The sequence below is a fragment of the Hoplias malabaricus genome, chromosome 8, assembly GCF_029633855.1.
Source record: "Hoplias malabaricus isolate fHopMal1 chromosome 8, fHopMal1.hap1, whole genome shotgun sequence".
NCBI classification, from domain to species: Eukaryota; Metazoa; Chordata; class Actinopteri; order Characiformes; family Erythrinidae; genus Hoplias; species Hoplias malabaricus.
In genome coordinates this window covers 35635261-35660578 of record NC_089807.1, presented here as the reverse complement: position 1 = coordinate 35660578, position 25318 = coordinate 35635261, and the positions used below count along the sequence as shown (strand labels likewise).

The 25318-nt window shown below is 38.1% G+C and overlaps 2 protein-coding genes across 2 annotated transcripts; one reads left to right on the top strand and one right to left on the bottom strand.

The window, feature by feature from the left end:
• The first annotated feature begins 202 nt into the window (after positions 1–202).
• On the top strand, positions 203–20169 carry glud1a (glutamate dehydrogenase 1a). Its single transcript, XM_066678879.1, has 13 exons — positions 203–890; positions 5079–5159; positions 5254–5309; positions 6352–6415; positions 7708–7802; positions 9687–9866; positions 12612–12749; positions 13369–13506; positions 13769–13849; positions 14683–14806; positions 16329–16420; positions 18546–18608; positions 19138–20169. Exons 1-13 carry the CDS (start codon positions 497–499, stop codon positions 19255–19257), a joined length of 1626 nt encoding a protein of 541 aa, XP_066534976.1. The 5' UTR covers positions 203–496; the 3' UTR covers positions 19258–20169.
• A 1019-nt stretch (positions 20170–21188) lies between these two features.
• Positions 21189–24763, bottom strand: zgc:193505 (uncharacterized protein LOC559113 homolog). The gene is made up of 3 exons (XM_066679842.1): positions 24637–24763; positions 22982–23287; positions 21189–21561 (listed from the first exon to the last, which is right to left on the bottom strand). Exons 1-3 carry the CDS (start codon positions 24677–24679, stop codon positions 21518–21520), a joined length of 393 nt encoding a protein of 130 aa, XP_066535939.1. The 5' UTR covers positions 24680–24763; the 3' UTR covers positions 21189–21517.
• Positions 24764–25318: the final 555 nt, after the last annotated feature.

Here is a 25318-nt window from a genome sequence, read left to right as displayed (position 1 = left end):
ACAAGTCTCCTGAAAAAAAAAAAGAAAAATATGTAATAAAAGGTGGACTGTGGAATTTTAAAATTATTATTGTTATTATTATTAAGTTGTTGAGGTTACTGTGTACATCTGCTGGGAACCTGAAATAAACGGAATTTTCTGACCGTTATGCTACAGAGTACTGTATTTATGTTCAAATTTGCGAAATGACAGGAAAGCTTTCAACTTAAGAACTTAATTAATTCGCATTAGAAATTTGCTTTAGTACAACATACTACTTCAGTTTTTTTTATTTTCCAAAACCAAACCTACTGATCCAGGGAGTGTTGTTTGCTATGGAGTTGTTATTTTACCTCAGGGACCACCTCCCAGAGTGAGGTGGGGACAATGCGCTGCTTTAAAAGCCAACCACTCACTCTATTGATGGTGTGTTAGTTCCCTGCGTCTATCCTCCTGCTACGAACACGCCCAGCAGCTCAGAACCCAGCGGCTGTGTGACTTTTCTAAAGCCGGAGACATGTACCGGTATGTGGGGGAACTACTCACAAGGACGGCAGGCAGCGGGGCTCTGCTCTCGGGCTGCGGGGACGCGGCGCTCCCGGCCTCGGTGACTCTGCTCCGGCGCTACAGCCAGGCCGTGGACAAGGAGGACGACCCCAACTTTTTTAGGATGGTGGAAGGCTTCTTCGACCGGGGAGCGGCCATAGTGGAGGACAAGTTGGTGGAAGATCTAAAGACCAGAGAGTCTCCGGAGCAGAAAAGACACAGAGTCCGGGGAATTCTGAAAATTATCAAACCATGCAACCACGTTCTGGCCGTCTCATTCCCTCTGAAGCGCGATAACGGAGAGTGGGAGATTATCGAGGGCTACAGGGCCCAGCATAGTCAGCACCGGACGCCCTGCAAAGGAGGTGAGTTTAGAGAAACAACGCGGTGACCAGCAGAACCGCGGAGGCGAATGATTTTCGGGGAACAGCCTGACTTCACTGTGCTAGCAGGCTAGCTAGCTACAACATAAACAGTCTACAGTGAGAGTAAAGCTCAGGGGGCTGGCGTAAACTAACGTGAAAATAAAAAACGCCAGAAAAGTTTGCTAAAGAAGTCTAAGCCAATTATAAAGATACCCAATATTTTTTTTAGGGTTTACCCTCTCTGCCAACCTCCATACTAAGTTTAAAGCTAAAGCCTGTCAACAGCATGTAAAGTTACATTGGATTCAGTGCAGTTTGTGCTAGAGAGGGTGGGCAATGTGGACTAGTACGGCACATCGTGATAATTAAAGGTGCAAAAGGCGATGTGGTTTCATTTTATAGCTAGCTCAAATAAACGAAAATATGAATAAATATTATTTTAAAAGTACTTATATTTAAAAAAAAGCATCAACAGTGTATTCCCTGCCTGAGAAAACCTGTGTGGAAAACCCACTAAGGACTTTTATTTGGTGTGTTTTTGCAGTTCACCTGCTTGACCGCTGGGGCCATGTCCTGAATCTTTACTAATGCCCTAGTGCAGTGTTTCTTAACTCTTTTCCTGGACGCATCCTTGTGGTTTCATTAACATGCACACACCCCACAAAACCTGAAATTACATGTAAGTTACCTGATTAGTTGAATCAGATGTGTTGGGTGAGGGGAAAGCAATAAATGTGCAGACCGAAGCTGAGAAACACTGCACTAGTTGGGAATCAGGATCTGTGACTACTGGTGGTTTGGTAGGGGAAGTACAATAACGGACAGATACTCTGGTAAAACTGCATAGTGTACCTTTTAAATACTTTACATGTCCATAGCCCCCTCCAGGGTGTATTCCCCGCCCTGCGCCCAATGATTCCAGGTAGGCTCTGGACCCACCGCGACCCTGAATTGGATAAGCGGTTACAGATAATGAATGAATGAATGAGTGAATGAATGTATGTCCATATTAATAGGTTTATAGGAGATGACAAAAACTTAAAGGGAAAAAATGTATTCCAAGTCACTTTGGAACACTTCTATTGGTCCATAAATTTCAGATAATATGAAGGACAGCTGCTGTGTTCAAAGGAAAACTATGTTTACTACATCATTTGTACAGTGACAATATGGAAAATGCACCAGCAGTGCGGAAACACATAAAACTACCTACTACTATTTATTTAACATTTTCTGTGGCATTAAATCCAGTGAGCAGGATGAGTTATGCTCTCCGTAAAATAATGTGCAGTTGATCATTGTTCTTGAATCTAATGATATTCTCAGGAAAAATATATAGTTTAACACTAACAAAATGCATCAATATAACAATAAATTTTTTTATATTTATTCAAAATATTTGTATATTGCCAAAGTCCAACTGTATCTGTTATAGCTATTAATACAAAAATTACGGTTGTTTCCATAAATTTCTTACTGTATATAAGTTCAGTATTAATTTATTCATTGTTTGTAACTGCTTAAACAGTTCAGGTTCACAGTGTGTTCAAAGCCTACACGGAATCACTGGGCACAAGGTGAGAAAATAACCTGGAATGGATGCCAGTCCATCGCAGGGCAACACACAAACACACACCTACCAAAATGTGTTTTTAGACTGTAGGAGGAAACCCACGCAGACACCAGGAGAACACACCAAACTCCTCACAGACAGTGACCCGGAGCAGGCCACAAACCCACAACCAGAACCCTGGAGCTGTGTGACAGCGAAACTACCCATTGTGTCACCATGCTGCCCATAAGTTAAATATGTAGCTAATAAATAAGTTGGTGGCCATGTTCATGTGTGCCAGCTCTCTGCCGGATCTATTTATTTTATTGTAAACTGGGTGTTTTCCCTCTGTCTGCGTGGGTTTCATTCACATGTTCTTCTTTCCTCCTACAGTCCAAAAGCCACATGTTGGTAGGTGGTTTGGCCATGCAGAATTGCCCACAGATGTTAGTGTATATTTGTGAGATGCCCTGTGATGGACTGGTGCCCCATCCAGGGTGTGTTACTATCTTGCACCCAATGATTCTGAGTAGGGTCCAGACCCACGCGACCCTCATCAGGACTAAACAGTTACGGTACATGAATGAATGAATGAGAGTTCAGTTGGGCCTTCCTGTCGGCCCTGCATTTATTTCTGTGCAAAGTTGTTTTTGGTTTCTTATTTAAATCCGAATGATGTGGCCTAATTATGTTTATGCTGCTCTTGTTTTCATTGGTTGGTTGGAAAGATGTTCTAACTGCAAAGGATTTAAAGAGGGCCATTGGTCTTTTACCTTTGTGTATTTCTCAGCTTTTATCATTCTTTTTTTCTCTACCAGTTTTTCCAACAACACTTTTAATATTAAATCAGTTCATATTTTCTTTAAAGCGCTGTACGATGTTATAACTCCAGCTTTTTAACTTTTCAAAATTCATTTTCTGATTCATGCTTTCATGAAGAGTTGATGGGTGCAGGGCATTAATGCCATCAGATGCTTGTTACCTCCCCACATGTCTTCACATTTAAATACAAAGGCTGCCTTATGCTTGACATAAATGAAAGCCTATTCTAGCTTAACTTGGAAAATCTTGTGCAAAGGTCTTTGCACACTAACTCTTGTGAAAGGCCTTGTTGCTGTTACTGGTGTACAGCAGTATTTATATTACTTTAGTTGTTGCAATTATAAAACGGTTACAGAGCAGTAGCTGAAGTGGCGATTCAGCAACAGAACGGTAGGAAAGACTGGATGTCTGCCATGTTGTTGGAGCTCTACTGTACTGTACTGATGCATTCCCGGCAGACACAGACATTGAGCCACACTAATGTTGTGTTTCTCTCTGGTTGCGTGACCTGTCTGGTGTTATCACACCCTGATTAATTGTTGAAGGGTAACAACATTTCCTTATGCACCTCAGCAAGTTTTTCTGAGTCTCTTTTCCTCCCTTTTGCTGTGTTTGTTCTGTATTTGATGATGCTAAATCAACCTCACCCATGAATGGAGACTATATATTTGTAAATTAAATAAATATATAATATGTATGTATATGTATTCATAAAAAAAAAAGCTATTTGTAGCCTTTGGATTTTCAGTGGTGTTTAATGTTTTTTTTTACAGATTAAGTATTTTTACAAACATTTTCATTCTTTTATGAATGAGTGTATTCGGGAATTGAAGGGTATTAATACTATTTGTGTTTTTTAATTCTTCACAATTCCTCTCAGTTTGTAACAAGATTTTCAAATACTAAAATAGTTTTCATTATGCTGGAACATTGTTTAACCAGTTTTTAGCCAAAAGGTTTGCCTTTTCTTCAGCCACACCTAGTTTCAAGCCTTCCTTGCTTTTTCTCTTTTTTCCCAAATAGTGGAGAGAGTGAGTCATGATGTCGGTTGGTTGTCCGCCTGCTCTGCTTTTGTGGTATCTCTAACATTGTACAGCTGAAACTGTTTAAAGCATTAAAGTGTTACCAAGCAACCCAGAGCCTAAACAGATGATATTTTCATTTTGTGCACAGTTTAGGCACATTTATAACAATGGAAAAATATTTGAATGATTTTAAAACACTTATTGAACATGTCCTGCAGACCTAGTCTCCTAAAGCTTTGATGCATCAGACTTGAGCAGATCCAGTGTGTTTTTATCACCTTTGGAGAGGCTGCTGGAGAGAGTGTACGTTGGCATTGCCCTTTGTTTTCAGAATGAACATAAGAGCTTGATATTAAAGTTTAATTTCAAATAAAAATAAGTAAAACTGACACAATTGGCACTAAACGCTGTATTGAGTGAGAGACAGAAAGTGAAAAAGCGTGAGAAAATAACTGTGTTCCATTTCTTCATACTTCTTTGACTTGAGAGAGAGATAAAAAAGAGAATGACTCAGTCCTCCATTTTATCCATCTCCTCTAGCTCCAGCCAGTTCAGACAAGTAAACACACATCCTCCTCTTCTCTGACACAATCTTTCACTTGCCCTGGACAAGCAGACAAACGATAATGTTGAGCCTTGGAATTCTTCTTCTTGCATTTGATATGTGTTACCTGAAATGACTGATGTGTGCTATGCTTTTATTAAAATTGCTTTTTTGTGTTAGAATAATATGTATAGTAAGTTTAAATGCAAATTTACCATGTATTCTTATTTTGCATTTTCTTTCAGGCATCCGTTACAGCACAGAGGTATCTGTGGATGAAGTAAAAGCTTTGGCTTCATTGATGACATACAAATGTGCCGTTGTCGGTGAGTGTTTCTCTGTACTTTTATTTTCTTCATGCTTAAATCTGAAACTTTCAGTGTGAATCCCCATGTTATAAATGAACTGTCCCTTATATAGATGTGCCTTTTGGAGGAGCGAAAGCTGGAGTGAAGATCAATACCAAGAATTATTCAGTGAGTTGATTTTATGGAGTTCTTTGAGTTTCAAATTAGAAAAGTATTTGTTGTATTGGCAATGGAGACTGCAATTAGTATTGTAAAATGACGCTAGGCTTAATGTCAGAGATAATCATATGCTTCGTGTCAGTATCAATGCCTTGTAGATTAGCCACTTAGACCTTGTTTCCTGTTATGTTTAGACGGCTAAGACTAGTTTCTCTTCCAATTGCCGCAGTGGTGCATATAGTAGCCTGGTCTATTAGTCTTGGCAGAAAGTGTTTAGATTACAGTCGTGGAGTCATCAGCGGGCACTTTCTGCAGCTGAGAAACTCCCACCCCTGACTCGTATCTGGAAAAGAGGATCGGAACAAGGTTTTGGCCGTTTTGGTCCAGGACTTATGACCCAAATGTAATTACCACGTTAGTCAAATCTTAATTTTGATGGTCAGACAAGAACACAACCTGAGTTCTAAAAGATCAGGGTTTACAAAAGGGGTCAGAAAAGATCAGTAATCCACTGTTATTAAATGAGTCTCAAACCTTTTAAAACATAGAGTGTATTCCTAAATATTTTTAGATTAGGGGGGCACATTGGAGCAGCAGTCACACAGCTCCAGGATCCTAAGGTTGTGGGTTCAAGGCCCACTCCAGGTGACTGCCTGTGAGTTTGGTGTGTTCTCCCCGTGACCCCGTGGGTTTCCTCCGGGAGCTCAGGTTTCCGTCCATAGTCCAAAGACATACGTTGGTAGGTGGATTGGCAACTCAAAAAGTGTCTGTAGGTGTGAGTGTGTGTGGCCCTGTGAAGGACTCACACCCCCTACAGGGTATGTTCCTGCCTTGATTTCGGGTAGGCTCCAGACCCACCGCGAGCCTGAACTGGATAAGCAGTTACAGACAATGAATGAATGAATATATATAGTTTATTTATTCATAAAGTGTATTTAAAATTATATACTTTGATTTAAGGTATCTTCTGGTGAATCTGCTTGACTAGAAATTTTTGTAAACAATAATGAAGCTGGCATCTTTAATCTCTTTGGGTTTTTTTTCCTACTAGGACAATGAGCTGGAGAAAATCACAAGACGGTTCACCATTGAGCTGGCTAAGAAGGGATTCATTGGTGAGGAAATTCATCAGGGTGCTTGTACTTAGAAAAGTTAAATGTGGAAAAGACATTGATCTGTTTGGTAGTTAGTTACATTTCTTTAGCATTTTTCTAGACAATCCCGGTGCTTTAAATTATTTGGAAAATTAGGAGGTCGCATCAGCCACCACCAGTGTGCAGCAACTGCCTGATAGATGTGATGGCCAACAATTGACACCAGAACCCTCTCCCCTAGAGAGGACATTAGAGTTTAATTTGAGGACCAGGGAGATTAGGAGGTTAGAAGTGGTCACAATTGTAGACTGGTCCAGCACACTGGGCTAACACACCCCAACTCTTTTCAAGGAAATTCTCAGGATCTTTTATGTCTTCAGTAATTCAGAACCTAGGCTTTATATCTTATCCATTGGATAAAAGGCATCATTTATTCAATACATTGTCCCCATCACTGCACTTGGACGTTAGAACACGCATCATGCACAGGGACAGGTGTCCCTCTTGACCCCACTGGGGATAAGGTGACTACCTGAAATATCAGCTTCATCATGAAGGGAACATGTAAATCTGAGTTATTAGGAAGACTGCTCAGTGTTTGATCTAAAAGTGAGCAATTTTTAGCTGGACCTTCATGTCCTTTAATTGCTGTATCATAATTTCTACTGAGAAAGTAATATGGAGTATTGTGGGCCACTCATTTGTGTCATGTCTGTAACCCTGGCAACAGTACCAACCCAACACTGTGGTTTTATACATTACCATGCAATGTGGCTCTGAGTGAGCTTTTGTTGAACTGTCCTGCCCACATTTTTACCATATAAGTCTAGATATTTCATACCAAAGTCTTATAAGTAGCAGTGTAGCTGTCTTTGTGTTAAAAGTTGTACTGGTGTGGGAGACTTAGCATGGCTTTATTTAACTCAAGTTACTTCCGTTTCTAGGTTGAAGACGACTTACTGAACAAAAAATCCCTTTCAAACTAATGACTGTCACACCTATCCCTGTTTTTATTGGTCAAAATGCGAAACTTGCAAATGATATGTATGTATATGTGTGTATGTTTGCAGCAAACAGATTGTTAATTTGGTATGATCAGAAATCTAAATTTCTGATTACTGTACAATTTAGAGAAATATGTTCATTTTTAGTGAAAGCCCATCCCTTACAAACAATGTATTTGTGAATGGTTACAGTTGTTGATATGTTTAAGCTGTAGAAGCTGAACCATTTGCACTTTTGTGCTGCTTATTTTATCGATGAGTGGAAGAGTGCATTGAAGGCACATTTTCAGTTCCTGTCTCCTGTCTTAGGGCCTGGTATTGATGTCCCTGCTCCTGACATGAGCACTGGAGAGAGGGAGATGTCTTGGATTGCTGACACATACGCCAACACCATGGGCCACCACGTAAGTGCACAAAGATGCTAATTAGAGTAGATTCAGCTTCTGATGGCTGTTGGGTTGGCTGCTGATAATAAGTTATACAAAAGCTAACATCAGCTATAACTTAGGATTATATATCATATCTAATTCTTGTTGCTCATTTTGTTCAGTATGAGTATCTTAATGATGTTTTCTGGCTTGCTAAATGTCTGCTCCTGTTCTAGAGCTGTGGTTGTAACTCTGTTTGAACTCTGCGGATTCCGTTTTTTTCTCATTTGCTCTTTAAGTGGAGTAAATCTGTGGGGAAACATGAAAAATTACAGCTCAAATCAATAAAACCCAAACGTAGGTGTAGAAAGTCTATTGCAGGTGTTTTGAGTGTATTTTTTTTTTTTTTTTTTTTTTTCTTGTTATGGAACAAAAACCACCCAAAAAAATGTTGGCTTCCTGTGTACTCTTTCCCAGCAATGAACATATGCATATATACATTGTATTTAATATATTACATTTTTATATGTATTAATAAATATATTGTATATTAATATATACATTTTATGTATATAATATATTAATTATAATTAAAATTGTGTGGGGCTACTCCCTCCCTTCACCCTCCCCCTCGATTTCAGAACAGTGCTGTAAAAGTGAATTACACTCTGAAACTGTAGAAGGAGCACAGAAGCAAAATACCAAATCTTACATTATTGCTTTACTGTAAATTAACAGATTTTAAACATTTTCTTCTGTATAATTGGGTTTCATATTAAGATGACAATTCAAAGGCAAATATTGCCATATTGGGAAAAGAACTGTGTTAGTTGTACATGCACATATTCAGCAATATGTTTACAAGTCATTTCTTTACAAAGGGCATAGATGTAAAATATATAAAAAAAACACATGGCAATATGTAACCTGTACATAAAGCATGTACCAACAAAATGGAGAAACGCAGCTAATCTGTTTCACCACCTCAGGCAGAAACATCAAATTCAGTTTGAGGAAAATAAAAAATGCAGTGAGGAGAACTAAACGGTTAGTGTTAGCTCTAACCCAATTGGACAAAAGACGTTGACCCTAGCCTAACATCTATTGTGTATTTGTTTATTTACTGTGCCGTTTTAAGGGTATTTTTTTTTTCACACAATTCTTTAAGTTTTCTGTTTTATATGCATGTACTAAATTTTCTGCATCTAGTGGTAGATTTATTTGTTACATTATTTTATACAAATATCTTTAACTTACTGTTTACAAAATAACATTTACAAATTTCTACTAAAAGTTTTAAACCATTACATATACTGTATATAAAAATATAATTTAAGCATTTATTTTGTTGCAATATTATGTTTTTAAAATTAATTTAAAAAATACTGTTTGTCATAACGCTAAGAATATTATGGCAGACATATTTTGATAATATTTTAGGGTCATATCTCACACCCGTAGTGAAAGCTTTCAGAATATTAGCTGAACCTGTTGTTTTTTATTTATTTTTTTTAAAGAAGATTTTAACAAGAAAATGTTGTCCATGTGCAGTTTACATTTTTAAATGTTTAATTTTTGATAATGGTTTACTCGTCATAAACATTTGAGGTTTTCATACTGTGGAAAATTTTTAAAAAGCAAATACAAGCCAGTTGAAGTTATGGTTATGAAGAGGTGTTTTTTTGACCACCTTGTGGTTTGGGTCTCTCTTATTTACTATGAATGACCTTGTTGGACTAAGAGCCTGCCTTTTTATGTGAGTGTGCTTTACATTTCTCAAATGCATTGCTCTCACAGAAAAGTTTTGTCATCACATTTCTCCCTTTTCTGTGACACACTTTCTCTCTCACTCCTTCCTTTAGTGATTTTTTTTTTTTTCTTTCTGTTTTTTGTTTCTATTTTGCTTACATATCTTCTCAGGACATCAATGCTCACGCCTGTGTGACGGGAAAGCCCATCAGCCAGGGGGGAATCCACGGCAGGATCTCAGCCACTGGTCGTGGAGTCTTCCACGGCATTGAGAATTTTGTGAATGAATCTGCTTACATGGGTCTGCTGGGTTTGACTCCTGGCTTTGGAGACAAGACCTTTGTCATTCAGGTATGAGGGAAGGTGCCTTACACTCTCAATGCTGCTGTAAAATATATCGTATGATATGTGCAGTATTTTAATTACATTTGTGAGGAAAGATTATGCATTGTCTATTAATGCAAATTATATTAAATTTCTATTATTATTTTATTTGTACATTAAAAAGCTGGTTACAGAACTCTTCTTTTTAATTAAAACTTGGTTATTATAGACTCGTGTTTTTAAAGGAAAAGGAAGCATATGCAGTAACCATGTGTTACTGGCATAATGCCACACCTGAGCCAATTTTATGCCCTAATGCTGACTCTGATGCTGTCCATTCATCTGTAGCAGCCATTTGAGCATACGATCACAATTTCCAGTGCTAAGCATGGGCTAGAAGGTTATAAAGCCCCCAGTGCTGGGCTCTGGTGCTGAAGAACTATGTTCTCTGGTGTGATGGAAATCCTAATCCCGAGCTAATTATCAAATACTAATCCGACACCTCACTAATGTTTGAGATTTATAATAATCAGATCCTGACAGCAATGTTCCAACAATGGTTCCCAATTTTTTTTGCTGTGCTCCCCGTTTTTGTAAAATGAGTATCGTTTTCAAGACTCATCCTGTTCCGACACTCATGTAAACGTCTTTTGCTTCCAGGCTGTACGGGAAATTGTTTTACAAATTGTAATTCATACAGAACTGCAACTTCTTACTGACCACAACAAAATAGTAACAAATTACTTTAACAGTAGGATTATTACAAATATGGGGTGGTGCTCTATGGGGTCCACTGTTCTAGTGAAAAGGTACACTAGCTCCGTATTGATACCCTTCATTTCAAAAGTAATAAAGGAGAAACAAGTGCCCAAAGGCATTTTGCCATATCTTGTGTCTGAGATGGGGCCATGTGACCAAATGATAGCTGATAGGAATTTATGCAGTGTTTGTGGGATCCACTTGAGGGATGATGGCCTTGAACAAAGCCTTGAAGCAGGACAAACACTAGACTGAACAGTGCTCTAGCTCTCCGGGACTAAAGTTTGAGAATCCAAGTTTATCTCACAATTTTAAGAGCTCGTTTAAGATGTAGTTTGCTGGGCAAATATTTGAGATCCCGATTGAATGACATAGTGATAAATGGTTATTTGCTTAACATATTAGAACCAAATACAACTCAATTTTCATATATATAAAATTTTATATATATATATATATATATATAATGTATGTGTGTGTTATACGCAGTCTTTCCCCTAACTCCGGCTGTCCCCTAATTCCGGTCACTGCTGTATATGATGCAATTCCGCTCTCTCTTCGCCAATCACATTGGGTAAAACAATAAAGCGCAAGTTCACGCTCTAGTAGGGCATTTAAACACCAGTCTTGCAAGAAAATCACATCTAAACAATATTTAAGTATCTCTAACATTGTTGTAATTCTTTGTGTGCAAAACTGCATGTGGAACACAACACATTTCCATTTCGCGACAGATATTTCCCTCAGTGTAAAAGTTAGCTTACCGGTTAGCTTCCTTTTCTCTGAGGGGAAAATCTACTGCCATTGTAATCCTTACATGTAGAGTACAGATACCAAAACAGGACAAACGTAATCTCATTGTGAACCTCTCAAAACCACTGAATGTGGTAGCAACTGTCTCGTTTGACTGTCACAAGCAGGGGAGGTGGCTGAAGTTAGGTGGCACCAATAATCTTAGTAGCATTGGCACCTACTTAAACAAAAGCGTTTTATCTAAAAACATATTTTCTTTCAAAGTCAAGCAAGTCTTGGATATTAATCTACACATATTTGACTCCTGAAAAATGTTGATTTGAATGAGTAAAGTACTTCTATTTTTTTTTACAGTTAGCTAAGATTTCCAATATTTTAAAGTGGCCCCACCTGGGAGTGTAAGTATAGTTAAATAAATTAAAGTGTAATTACTAGTTCAATATAGCCCAAAATGTTCCACGTGACTATAATTTACTCTTAATAGCAATCTGGTGGTTGTTTTAGAATATATATGATTTTTTTTTTCAAGCTTTACCACAAGGTGGCAATAGAAAACCTATTGAAATTTGCGTGTAAACATATTTATGTTTGGGGGGGGAATGGCCCCAGTGTGTGTAATATGTATATTTGTACTACTAATGTATGCTCTGAATTTTTGTAGAAAAATTACTTTAAGCTATTACTTGCTTGTTGCTATATACTATTTATTTATTTATTCGGTACAATTTTGTCCCAGAAAATCCCTCTCCGTGTTTGTGGTTGGACACATTTTTTATTAATGGATTTTAGGATTAAAACTTAAAATAATAATGATATTTGCATTTAAACGACCTAAATTTAAGTGAGTCATTCAAAACAAACATTAAATGTGGGCAGTCATTTTCAAAAGACTCACAGTCTACTACCCCGCAGCCAGAAATAAACAGCTAACCACAACACATCACACAGTTTGAGAGTGTGTGTGTGCTACTTCGGTACAGATTTGTGACAGGCTTGGGCTGAATTAATTCTTAGTTCCAGCATTTTCTGCTCAAATGGGCCCAATGCTGATCCCAGTCATTTCAGTACGCCATTTCATGACCCTTTGTCCACGCTCTAACGTCCTCGAAAAAATGTTTCTCAAGCCTGTTATGTGCTGAGGCAAATGTAAGACCAGAATGGGAAAATATGGTGTGTGTTGAGACTTAGATTGAGGACCGCTGCTCTTAATGCGGAATAACTTTTGTTTTTTGAAATCTTGTCTTTTGTTTCGTGGTGTAGGGCTTTGGTAACGTGGGCCTGCACTCTATGCGATACCTGCATCGTTTCGGGGCGAAGTGTGTGGGAGTGGGTGAGCTGGATGGAAGCATCTGGAACCCTAAAGGCATTGACCCTAAAGAGCTGGAGGACTACAAGCTGGTGAGTCTTGTAATAACTTTGTTGTTTGAAATTTGTAATAATTCAACTATTAATAACGGAATATTACTGCAGCTTCTGTGCATCTGTCTTCGAAAAAACCTTAAACGGTGAGTCAGTCCTGTTTCAAAGAGTGTCACAGTTTTTCAAAATGAAAGACTGCCATCTAGTGAGTGGTCTTAGTTTTGTAAACTTAGACAAAATGCAGACAACTGGTGTGTATTTACTAAACTTGAAGGGAACAGACTCAAAACACAATATATGGGCTGTAGAAAATGTCTGGCCCCTTTTTTAATTAAAAAAATATATATAAACTGATAAAATAAACATTTCAGAAAAGCATCACATTTCAGTTTGTTTTCTGTGGAGAATATGATAACGTCTCATGATTTGACCTAAGGCAGCAACATATTCCATACAGCTTCATAAGGACAAGAGTGTCTTTGTGTGTGTGTGTGTATTATTTTATTTATATTTTTTATATATATATATATATATATATATATATATATATATATATATATATTATGCACCTTTAAGTATACTCAAGGACACTTTAGAGAAAAACAGTTACAGGGCACAAATAACAGTATTAAAAACTTCTCTCCCTCTCTTCTTACAGGCTCATGGCACTATTGTGGGCTTTCCTAATGCCACGCCCTACGAAGGCAGCATCCTGGAGGCAGACTGTGATATTTTGATCCCTGCTGCCAGCGAGAAGCAGCTGACCAAGAACAACGCTCACAAGATCAAGGCTAAGGTCCACCTCATTACCTTCACCAGTTGTGCCTGCATGTCATGTGCTAATGATGCTTACACTTTCCAGTGATTTTCATTAACTCTATACTTGCTAATTCTAGCGTAGATGTGTGAAACATTCCATAGATAATACTTTAAATCTGTGCTGATTTATGTAGCCAGCGTTTGTCCTGAGTTTGTTACTATTTCAACAACTTAACATGTAAACAAAATGTGTGAACTGTGAATAATGAATATATCTGTTGCTACTGCTCTGATAATAGATCATTGCCGAAGGAGCCAATGGCCCCACCACCCCTCAAGCTGATAAGATATTCCTTGAAAGGAACATCATGGTGATTCCTGTAAGTTAAGCATACTTTTGAGAAACATATATATATAAAATAAAATCTGTCCTGGAGAGCTACCATCTACCAAAGAGTAGAAGAAGAATCTTTAATCACCTCAGAATTGTCTAGCTTTCAGTTCCGTGGGCCCTGTGTTTTGATGCAGTTTCCTTTGTTTAAATCTAGTGAAGATTTTTATAGACAGTGTATAATAATGTAGTAATTTAGACAATAAAATATATATTCAGGTTTACAAGAATTTTATGGAAACAAAGTCAAGTAATATAATACTGAATTATTATCTATTTTTGAAAAAAAAAAAAAAAACTTTATCTGGCCAATATGGGGGTGCAACAGGAAGAGTTTTGGAGCTGTGGGTTCAAACCCACTGTCAGTGAGTTGTGTTCTTCCTGTGTCTGTGTGGGTTTCCTCTCACTATTGAAAAACACATGTTGATTGGCCATGCAAATAAGTTATCCTTGAGTGTGAGTATGTTAGTGACTGGGTGAGTGTGTTGTGCCCTGTGATGGACTGGTGCCCTATCCAGGGTGTGTTCTTTGATGTGTGTGCTCAGTGATCCCAGGTGAGATATGGACCTACCCCGAGTCTGAACAAGAGTAATCAGTTACAGAATTTGAATGTTTATTCTCTTTATATAACAAAACTACTAACAGCACCTAGTTTTTTTATTTATTTAATTTTATTTTTTACATTTAAGAATTGATTATTTTTCCTGCCCCCACTGAAGACCTCTTTTAGTGTAAGTTTTTAAGGTACTCTTCATGATGCTGTGTCTGCTGGGTTGGGTTATGCACAGTGAATAGTGGTTGTTAATTTGTTATACCGAACAGGACATGTACCTGAACGCTGGTGGTGTGACCGTTTCCTACTTTGAGTGGCTTAAGAACCTGAACCATGTCAGCTATGGAAGACTGACCTTCAAATACGAGAGAGACTCCAATTACCACCTCCTCAGTAAGTCCAAATTATATACATATATTGTGCAAACACACATTTGTTTTTACCTTGTTTCGCCAAGACATGAGGTCAAGCATGTTTTCCATGTTTGTTTTATATGTTTGAACTAGATATATCAGTAGACTATTTCAACAATCCATACTTCACTAAAGTAAAGTGGCCTGTTGTGCCAGTGACTCACAGTGCTATGATGATACACAGATAACCACATCAGAAGCTGGACTGTTTTCAGCTTAATTTAATTCAACTTATCGTCATCATGGGATCTCTTCAGATGAAAAAGTTTTTTACAAACTGCAACTTCTTTTTAAACATGTGATGGAAAAATTGAGTGTTAACCACAGTGAAGTTGTCTCATGCCGTCTCAAAGTCACAAACCATTCTGGGGGTGGTATATAAAAAGTAGGTTTTGTTTTGATAAACTGGGCATATGGAAAGGAAAATAAATAATATTATTTTTGGTCCACGCTCACATTAACTTGTCTATCTGGACCCTACCAACCCACAAACTGAAACAAGACCACCCATATTTTCCTCAGTTGGACATCCATGGTTAATGTGTAGAAAACATCTAGATCACCAGATCTTTATACATTTTATGAATAGATTCATCATAAACTTGGTATTATTGCTCCTGGGCTCCCACTACAGTTGAAGAGTGAAATTCAGGTTAATAGCTGAAATCAGGAGGAGGGGGAAAGGGAAGGTTGTACCCTACCCTCCACCAAAATATACATGGTGTAGTTTATGCCGTGCGTAGCAAGGACAATGACATAGGCTCTATTCTCACTATTACAGGTCAGTGGAGCATCAAAATGATTTTGAAGTTGTATTTTTAAGGTAAAAATTCTACCCAGTGTCCCATTAAATTTGAGTTGCCACCCTCTGACACAATTGGAACCTTTCCTAGATATAATACTGTATATCATGCTACTGTAAAGTAATCTCGGTTTACATAATATCAGTATTTCCTGATATTTTTATATATATATTTATTTATTTTTGGAAGTGCTGAAAAGTAATCTCTCACACACATTTTTCCTGTACTACCCCTGGTCACGTGACTGAGCTGTTCCGGGAAGTCTAGGCAGAGACAGTCTACATTGTGTCTGGCCATTCTGCCTTTGTGTGTCTGCTGCATTTATTTATTTATTTTCCTATTTGCTCTCTCCCAGTTCATCTGACTGCTCTGTGCTGAAAGTGTGAGCTTTTAAAAGCTGAAGCTCTGACTCTGGGGAAACTCTCCTGCTGTTCATTAAGCAGTCTCCAATGAAAGGCTTTTAACTGCAGTTGTTGATGCCTCAGACTCGTGGCTTAATTTGCATCAGATGATACTGAATATATGGGATGGACTTCCATTCATATGGCTTGTTTTTGCCTTTTCAGGAATGTGTTATGAAATGTGGGGGGTTCAAACTTGGGTCTGTTTTTATTTTTTACTACCCAGCCTAAAGATTGAACTGGTCTTTACATTTTAAAAGGACTGCCTAATATTGTAACTTTTTTTTCCCCTTCTCAGTGTCCGTGCAGGAAAGTCTGGAGAGGAAGTTTGGGAAGCATGGAGGGGCCATCCCTGTGGTCCCCACCTCTGAATTCCAGGCCAGGATTGCTGTGAGTGCATATTCACACATAATTTGCATCTGCACCTTTTCGGGATAGAGATATGGTCTCCTTAGTTTAAATGAATCAAATAAGACCTATGATTTTCCACATTCACCTGCAGAGTGTGAATAACTATTGGATCTGCTTCTCCCTGGGGCTAGGGAAGGAACCAGATATGCGGAAAGCATATACACAAGAGCGCTGAAACCCAGCATTGTGTAGTTTAATATTTTGTTCACTCCAATGCAGCTTTGACAGCATTTAGTAACTTAGGATATAATTTATAATACAGCTCTTCAAATCGCATTTGTTCAGTGATTCCGGGATAAATTAATGAACTATACCAAAGCCTGCTACATAACCAGTACCAGTGTAGCACACCTGCATCGTATTATGTATACAAATAAATTTTAAACCTTGTGTGTGTGTAAAACACACTCGCCACCATGCTGCCATATGTAACACACAATTGTAATACAAAATGTAAACAATCTCCTGCTCTTTTTTCCATTTTATGATTATTGATGCTTGGTATTAAAAATGACAATTGTCCATTTAAAAATGCAAAAAAAAAACCTTTGAAAATGGGAATTGAAAAGATTTTATTAGTCGCTGCATTCGTTATGAATTCCATCAAGGAAAAGTGCTTTGATTTGCATTGATTTCTTCCATTTAAAGATATTAATATGATACATTCATAATCACTATGTTTTTAATTTTCAAGGACTAGTCCATTTTATACGGAGCCCCTAAAGGGACTGGGGGGAAAAATAAAAAAAACACTATTGATTTTGCTTTCCCTCGCAAAACGTTTTACGTTCCCTCGCAAAATGCACTGCGCTCATTTGCAAATGTTTTGATACACAATTGTCTTCGTGACTCAGTTAACACATCAGGACACTGCAGTTTCCAGGGAAATTCAGCCACTTGAAACAGAGATTATATATGTATTCATTTATCCCTACTAACACACAGTTTTGTTGCCAGTGCGAATCATTCATACATCTGTAAGGAACTGCCTAACATCAGAGGAAGTTGTGAACAACATGTGCAAGTCAGAACGCCGTAGCTCCACGTATCTCCATAGTAACAGGTGTATGAGACGTAGGCGGCTTCGTGAAATAAAGTAAAAGTGTGGACGGCGGTTTTTTTTTTATTTTTTTTTTTTATTTATTTATTTTTAATTGACTAGGGTAGGGGTCAAGCTAAGAATCTTAACGAAAAACCTTTACCAAGCAAAGACTCTTAAAAATCCGGTCATTCAATAACAAGATGGAGGGTGTAAGGTAGTAGCTTAACACACAGAGATCTCAGGGCATGCTGCAGACTGATTTTTACAGAGACGTTGCTCAGCGCGATGACTCCAGACACGGCTGTGGAGCTCGCGAGCCGTTCGCTACACCATGCATTTCGTTTTATCGAGGATTTCTTTTTTTTAAAGCTGCAGTAAAAAGGATACCATTTTCTGCCAGAAACTTTTACACACATACACACATTAGTCCAATACACTACCAATAGCTACACATTTATTCAGGTGTTCAATCTCCATTCTCTCCCACAGTTTGGAAACTGTGTTCATTGTGTGTATCTCTGTACTGTTTACGTAACCTTTGTCCATGCGCTTGCACTTTAAATTCTCTCATCCTCATTTCATAGCAGTTAACAACACAACAACAAACATTTCAGTTGGCGCTCCCCAATAACATATCCATGTGTTCTGCTCAGAAGAGATGCTATGTCTTTCAGTCCAAGATCAAAGTAAAATTCAATGAGCTGCTCCATAGTTCACCTGACACACACAGCAAGCACATAATCAACAGCAAGCACAGTACTACGGAGCCCACAAACTATTTGCGAGGGAACGCAAAATCAATAGTTTTTTTTTTTTGTTTTTTTATTATTATTTTTTTTCCCCCTCTTCTTTTCCCCCCCTTCCCCCAGTCACTTTAGGGGCTCTGTACATTTAGGGACTGCAAAGCAATGGATTATTATTATTATTAATTTGGTTTAGCTTTGTAGAAAACACATGAAGACACCAATAATTCCTTTATTATACATTGTTTGCTACTTTTTGGAGGTAAAAATTATGTCTTTTCAGTCCATTTTCACCAGTGTCTTTTGTATTGGTTTACAGGGAGCATCTGAGAAGGACATTGTGCACTCTGGACTGGCGTACACCATGGAGCGCTCTGCCAGGGTCAGTACAAAGGAAAGACGCTTAGTCATTTATTGGGCTTTAGACTCCAAAGGCTGGAGTGATATGAGTCTGTATCCAGTTTCAGGCACAAAAGGCTTCTTATTTATTTTTTGTAGAGTTGAAACTCATGAACTGGCATGTAACTGCCTCCGCAACTCCACTTTCACATACCCACATTTTCACTCAGTCAGGAGCTCACTCACCCACTGGCATATGCATGTATTTACCCATACATTCTCTCACACACACACACACACACACACACACAACCTATACATTCATTCAAAAATTCACCCACTCAGTCCTTCACATACACTCACTGACACTATCACTTCTTCACAATCATTCACTCACTCCCTCACCCACACAATGCTGTGACTCACTGTCACACACTCACACAATGCTGTGTCCTTCTTAATGTAATAATGTATATCATTAATATAAGAATATAAAAAATTTAATAAATTAAGATATTATTAACTTATAAAACATATTTATTTCATTGTTCTGTTTTGATTTTTCTTTTCAGCAAATCATGCGCACAGCCAACAAGTACAACCTGGGGCTGGACCTGCGGACAGCAGCCTACGTCAACGCCATTGAGAAAGTCTTTAAAGTCTACAACGAGGCTGGCCTCACCTTCACATAAACAGTTGCCTCAGTCCGTGTGTGTGTCTGTACGTCTGTCCGTCCATCTCTACAGACCCTGTACGTCTCACCTGCCTCCTCCTTCCCCTAGGCCAAATACTACCCTCACATCTTAAGAGTTTACATATCATATTACTCTGTATTGTTTGTATACGCACATGGCTTTGACCTCATTTATTATTTTTACTCTCTAAAGTTACTCACGGCTTTTTATACAAGCCGTTAAGCCAAAGCTGCTACTCTCCCTCATCGATGCTGCCACCACTGCCCGAGTCTGACTTAGTACCTTACCAAACACACCAGAAATGGCTAGCCTTTGCACCTTGCACATGTTAAATTTCCACTCTACTCTGGGAGGTGGTATTCAGGGGAGTTTTAACACCAGCTGTTTTTTCGTGCAAATCCGACACAGACCTAAAAAGCCTTAATTCCACAGCAGCACTCTGTAAGGCACCAGTGCATCTGTGCTCCTAATCTTCACCAAAAACACTCAGCAAAATGCAGCATGCAGATGATACAATGAAAGCAATGACATGAATTACTCAGGCAATTCACGTCTTACAAAAACTGCACAGAAAACGCATTCTTTTTTTGCAGCACTTTGCCCTGAGGGCTTATCACTTTATTATCAGAACCAAATGGTTTTCTGATGCTCTTTTGCCTAATAGGGAGCCCTTTCACTGCTCTATGCAAATGTTTCTGTTCTAAACGGTATGAACTTGGTCTTAATGAATACTGTGCTGAACTTATGCATCCTGTATGTCTATGGAAGGGAATATATTAAGGAAGCGTTTATTTACTGTGTCATGAATGAATAAATAAATGAATATCAGCACTGAGAATGAAATTTAGGGAAAGGGGGAGAGTGAATTTATATGGCCTTGTTTAAGATAAAACCAAATAAACTGTAAAAAACGTGTCTGGTCTTGTGTTTTGTTTTGTTTTTTGTTTGTTTGTTTTATATGTTTTATACTGAACTGATCCAGGACACTTGTACATACACATTTGGTTTAAAATAGTTTGTATGTCTCCATTGGAAAATATACAACAACGGAAATTCATTCATTATCTGTAACCGCTTATCCAAGTCAGGGTCGCGGTGGGTCCAGAGCCTACCTGGAATCATTGGGCGCAAGGTGGGAATACACCCTGGAGGGGGTGCCAGTCCTTCACAGGGCAACACAGACACACACACACACATTCACTCACACCTACAGACACTTTGGAGTCGCCAATCTACCTACCAACATGTGTTTTTGGACTGTGGGAGGAAACCGGAGCACCCGGAGGAAACCCACGCGGACACGGGGAGAACACACCAACTCCTCACAGACAGTCACCCGGAGTGGGAATCGAACATGGGAATCGAAGTAGTGACTGCGACACCGTGCCGCCCAACAACGGAAATGCCATGTATAATTTACTCATATTCAATGTAGTAGTAATCTGATACAGTACAGATTAGATATGAGAAGCTAAAATGTGCCTAATATTAATGTTAATATTTCCATTTCTCATAGAAAGCTATACCAGCCTCAGGCTAATACGCTATGCTCATAAGCTAACATGTCTCATAAGTACAATGTTTTAATGCAAGGCACTATTTACTTTGATTCCCAACAGAAAATATGTCAATACATTATTAGTCATATCAAACAAAATAGAGTGGCTAAAATATGCCTTACAATATATTTAATTCCATTTTTTTTAGGCAAAAGCTAACTTTAGCTCCAAGCTACCTACATGATACAATACAGAGTTCTACATAGCTTAGAGTTCTAAGTTATTTATTGTGATATATATATATATATAAACAGTATTAATCACATCAAAAATGTGTTAGAGAAATGGTCAACTCAAATGTCTTAATGTGAGAACTTTAAAATAGTGGTCAAGAAAATATTCAAACAATATTTAAAAATATCAAAGGCATTTGGGAATTTCATGTTACTTTTTTATTAATGGTTTGAATGTGTAAACTATATACAAACTCTGTTTCTATTATTCCTTGTTAACACTGAAATTAATATTAGTAGATAAAAAATAAATTTCATCTTGATTTCGTAAGCCTTCAGGTTGGTTTCACTTATGTTGCATTACAGAAAATGCTTTAATGCTTTTGTTGCATTAAGTCTATATCTCCAGTGAGAAGTTAAACTGAATTTTAACATTATAAATATTATATTACTATAAATGAATGAAACAGTAGTTGATTCTTGGTGATGTGGATGGATGGCTCTTCAATCACCCCCCTCTTCCACTCAGATTCCACTGAGCTCATCAATTGCAGAATTGAAGTCTTCACCTGGAGGTAAATTACAGTGTTTTAAAACAGCAGTCTATAAATACATACACAAATATTGAAAATGTATATTTACAGTACACTTAAAAATAATAGTTCCTGACAGGGTTCTTTGTCCCATGCTGTAGAAGAACCAGTCAGTGGAGAAACATTTTTAATGTGGCTTTTTCAAAAAAGTAATTTTCTGTAGTCGGGGTAACAGTGGATACAACCACTGTCCTCCAACTGGCAGACTAGGGATCAACTAGTGAATACAACACTATATTAATGAATCCTTGGGCAAGACTCCCAACATTGCCTTAGCATCTGAAACATGATTCAAATTATATTGTGGGTGAAATGTCTGCCAAGTGCTGTAAATCTTAAATTAGTGTATATCCATTCCATGCATAAATCTCTTTGTTAACTGCCAGATAAATGTCATTGGACTCTCACCATATGTAATCAATTAATTTTTGCCCATCATGATATGAAGAATTTTTCAAATCTGATTTTTGAGCCATATTTCATTCCACAGTGAGTGGCCTCATTACAGAGAGATGGTTCTGAACATTTTTATATTAAACAAATAGGGATCATATGGCTTTAAAGATGAAATCAAAAAGATATACAGCCATAAATAAGGCAACTGGAGCGTGTTAAACATTGTTTGGTAACAATCTGCAGCAGTCATAAAACTCAGGTTATCTTAATTCCAGCACTCAGGTAAAAGTAACCATACCTCTCATAACATCTGAGAATCCGACTTTTCTTGCTCTACCTGCTCTAAGGCACTGGATTCAAACTCAACACGGCGTTGGGAATGAGCACTACTGTAGTTAACCCTTTCAGCTGCAGGCGGATCCTATAAACATATATATATGTGTGTGTGTGTGTGTGTGTGTGTGTGTGTGTGTGGTATCAGCCATAATATTATGACCACCTTCTTGTTTCTACTCTCACTGCCCATTCTCTCAGCTCCACTGACCATACAAGAGCACTTTTTCTAGTTAAACCGTTAAAGAACGCAGTCCATCAGTTGCTCTGCATATTTTTGGCTCCTATCCTCCCTGATTTTCTGTGGTCATATTATCACAGGGCAGGTATGATTTGGGTGGTGGATTATTCTAAGCACTGCAGTGAGACTGATGTGGTAGTCTGTTGGTATGAGTGGACCTGACACAGCAGTGTTGCTGGAGTTTATAAACCCCTCACTTTCACTGCTGGACTGAGAACAGTGCGCCAACAAAAAAATACCAACTACACAAATAATATTTGCTCTGTGGTTGTCCTGGGGGTCCTGACCATTGAAGAACAGGGGGCACATCAACAGATGGCCTACTGTCTATAATTGTAATCCTTCAGTGTCCACATATACACATGTATGTACATGAAATTAGAGATTAAGGTGTAAATGTATATTTGAATAAGACAAATAACATACTTTGTGGTTCTTCATTTTTTGTACTTGGTCCTCCTGCACTCCCTGCTCCACTCACTCCAGCTGCTCCACCTGCTGCAGCCCCTCCACCTGCTCCACCCGCTCCACCTGCTGGTTGTTCTTTGAGTGTAGATGAGATCATATTGATCAGTCCTCCTCCTTTGCTCTTTTCTTTGCTCTGGTCTCCTCCAGAAGCAGAGGGAAACAGTCCTCCTATTCCACCTCCACCTCCACCTCCACCTGACTTCCCTTGCTTCTTCGCATCTCCACCTGATGTAACAGACCTCAGCTTTGCTTTAGCAGCCTGAGCTGGAGGAAAAGAGAAAATGTCAGTCATAAGAATCTCTGGTAAATACCAGAGAAGTATACCAGAGAACCGCACGAAAATTACTTGAAAAAAATCAAGTAACACTTTTTATGATTTAGGTTGTTCTTTCTCTGTATGTAACTGAAGTTATATTGTAAGGGAATCAAATGGTCAAAAGACCAATCAAAAGACCCCAGTTGTTCCTCTCTTGTGGCTCACTGTACATAAATCTTAATACAAGTAGGAACCACTCAGTAATATTTACTGATTCTTATGGAAAAATTACACTATAAGTACTGGGAAAGTGCACTCTAAAATGCAGCATGCTACACTGTAAGTACACGGAAAACACATTGTAAGCACTGGGAAAATACAATCTAATTCTTGTTTCATTTTCATTATAAGATTAGAATGTTTTCCTTGTCCAGTAAAGCTGCAAGAGTTTGTCCTGACAGCGACAGTGTGGTTAACAAAACAAAGTCAAAGTCAAAGTTTTATTATTGGGTGGAGAATATTTATCCTTCTGATTCAAATTAAAAGATAATGTTCTGCTGAGATTAAGCCACCTTGTGTTTATCTGTTGACTCATTTCGTCAAAAGCCAAAATCGTCTGTCTTCTCTAGATTAGTAATGACCATTTGGAGACATCTCTAAAATTAAATGCTTGACATCCCACTGATTTTCAAAGACATTATTCAAACTGAAATCAACAGAAATGGTCTGATTTGATAAAGTATTGCTACACTGGCTATTTTATGACTGTAGCTAAATGGCATGCGACACTCAAACCCAACCCAAGCTTAATTTTAACCTCAGAATCTGAAATCACTATCAGCAGTATTACTTTCTTAGAAAAAAGGATAAGAACTTTAACAATGGAATACAATTAAACACAGGCTTAAACAAAGTTTGCAGTGATCTTGTACAGTGACAGTGATATTCTACCTCTGCACTCACTAGCTATGGTAACATCATTACCATTAAAATGTAAGATGCTTTGATAAGAGCGTCTGCCAAAGGCATAAATGCAAATAATGGATGTCAGAACAAAAGCTTGTGTCTCCATTTTTGTCATTTGATATTTAATCTTCAGAATTATTTTTTTGCCCTACATTGGGTTAAAATGTCATGATAAATGTACCAAACAAAATGGTCCAAAATTACCAATTCAATAACCTTCACGGTCGAATAAAATAATCATATCTCCATATTAAAGCAAAACCTAACTGCTCTTGACATTGTGTTAATTTCATGACGTATGGACCAACAGAATTCTCTGTGATGTGTTCAAAAATCAGAAAACTTACCATAAAATTCATCAACCCATCAACCCACACATTCAATCACTTACCGCCTTTGTCCACGGCCATATCAATAAAGTTATTCAGAGACATGATGCTCTACTCAGTCCTCAGTCCAGTAGCAGAGTGTGAGTGTGTTTCAGTGTGTGGAGGCTCAGCTGAGCTCAGGTATATACAGGTATATATGGCTGGCGGGTGGAGCAGAAACTATCCTCACTGTCTGGGACGAGCCGGACTGGTTTCACAGGTTAGAGCTCTCTCAGGATCAAACTATTTGTGACGTTAAGTTTTGTTTAAAGCCATGGACAGTGTCATCACAACAACAGACTGGTATCCCTAACTGCGGGTATATAAACAGTCCACCCATCTGGAGACTTTTAATCCTTACGAAAAATACAAAGAATATATAATATAACAAAATAACTTGTTTTATGATTATAAAGGTTTCATTCTCTGGATTGGAGTCAAGAATGGGTTTTTATAAGATGTGATGTCATTGTCATGAGTTCTAAATTTGTACTTTGCCTTTTCACTTGGTCTGGACTTCAGCTCATTTGCCACTGCCACTCCCTGGCTGCTGTGTTAGACACACCCTCTTGGTACTCTCAGAGAAATTAGCTTGTGTGTTGCTGCTGCAGAGTTTGTTTTAGTCAGACTCTAGTCCTTCATCAGAGGTCACAGGACATTGCTGGATATTTTTGATTGGTTCATTATTCTCCTGCCGTGACATTG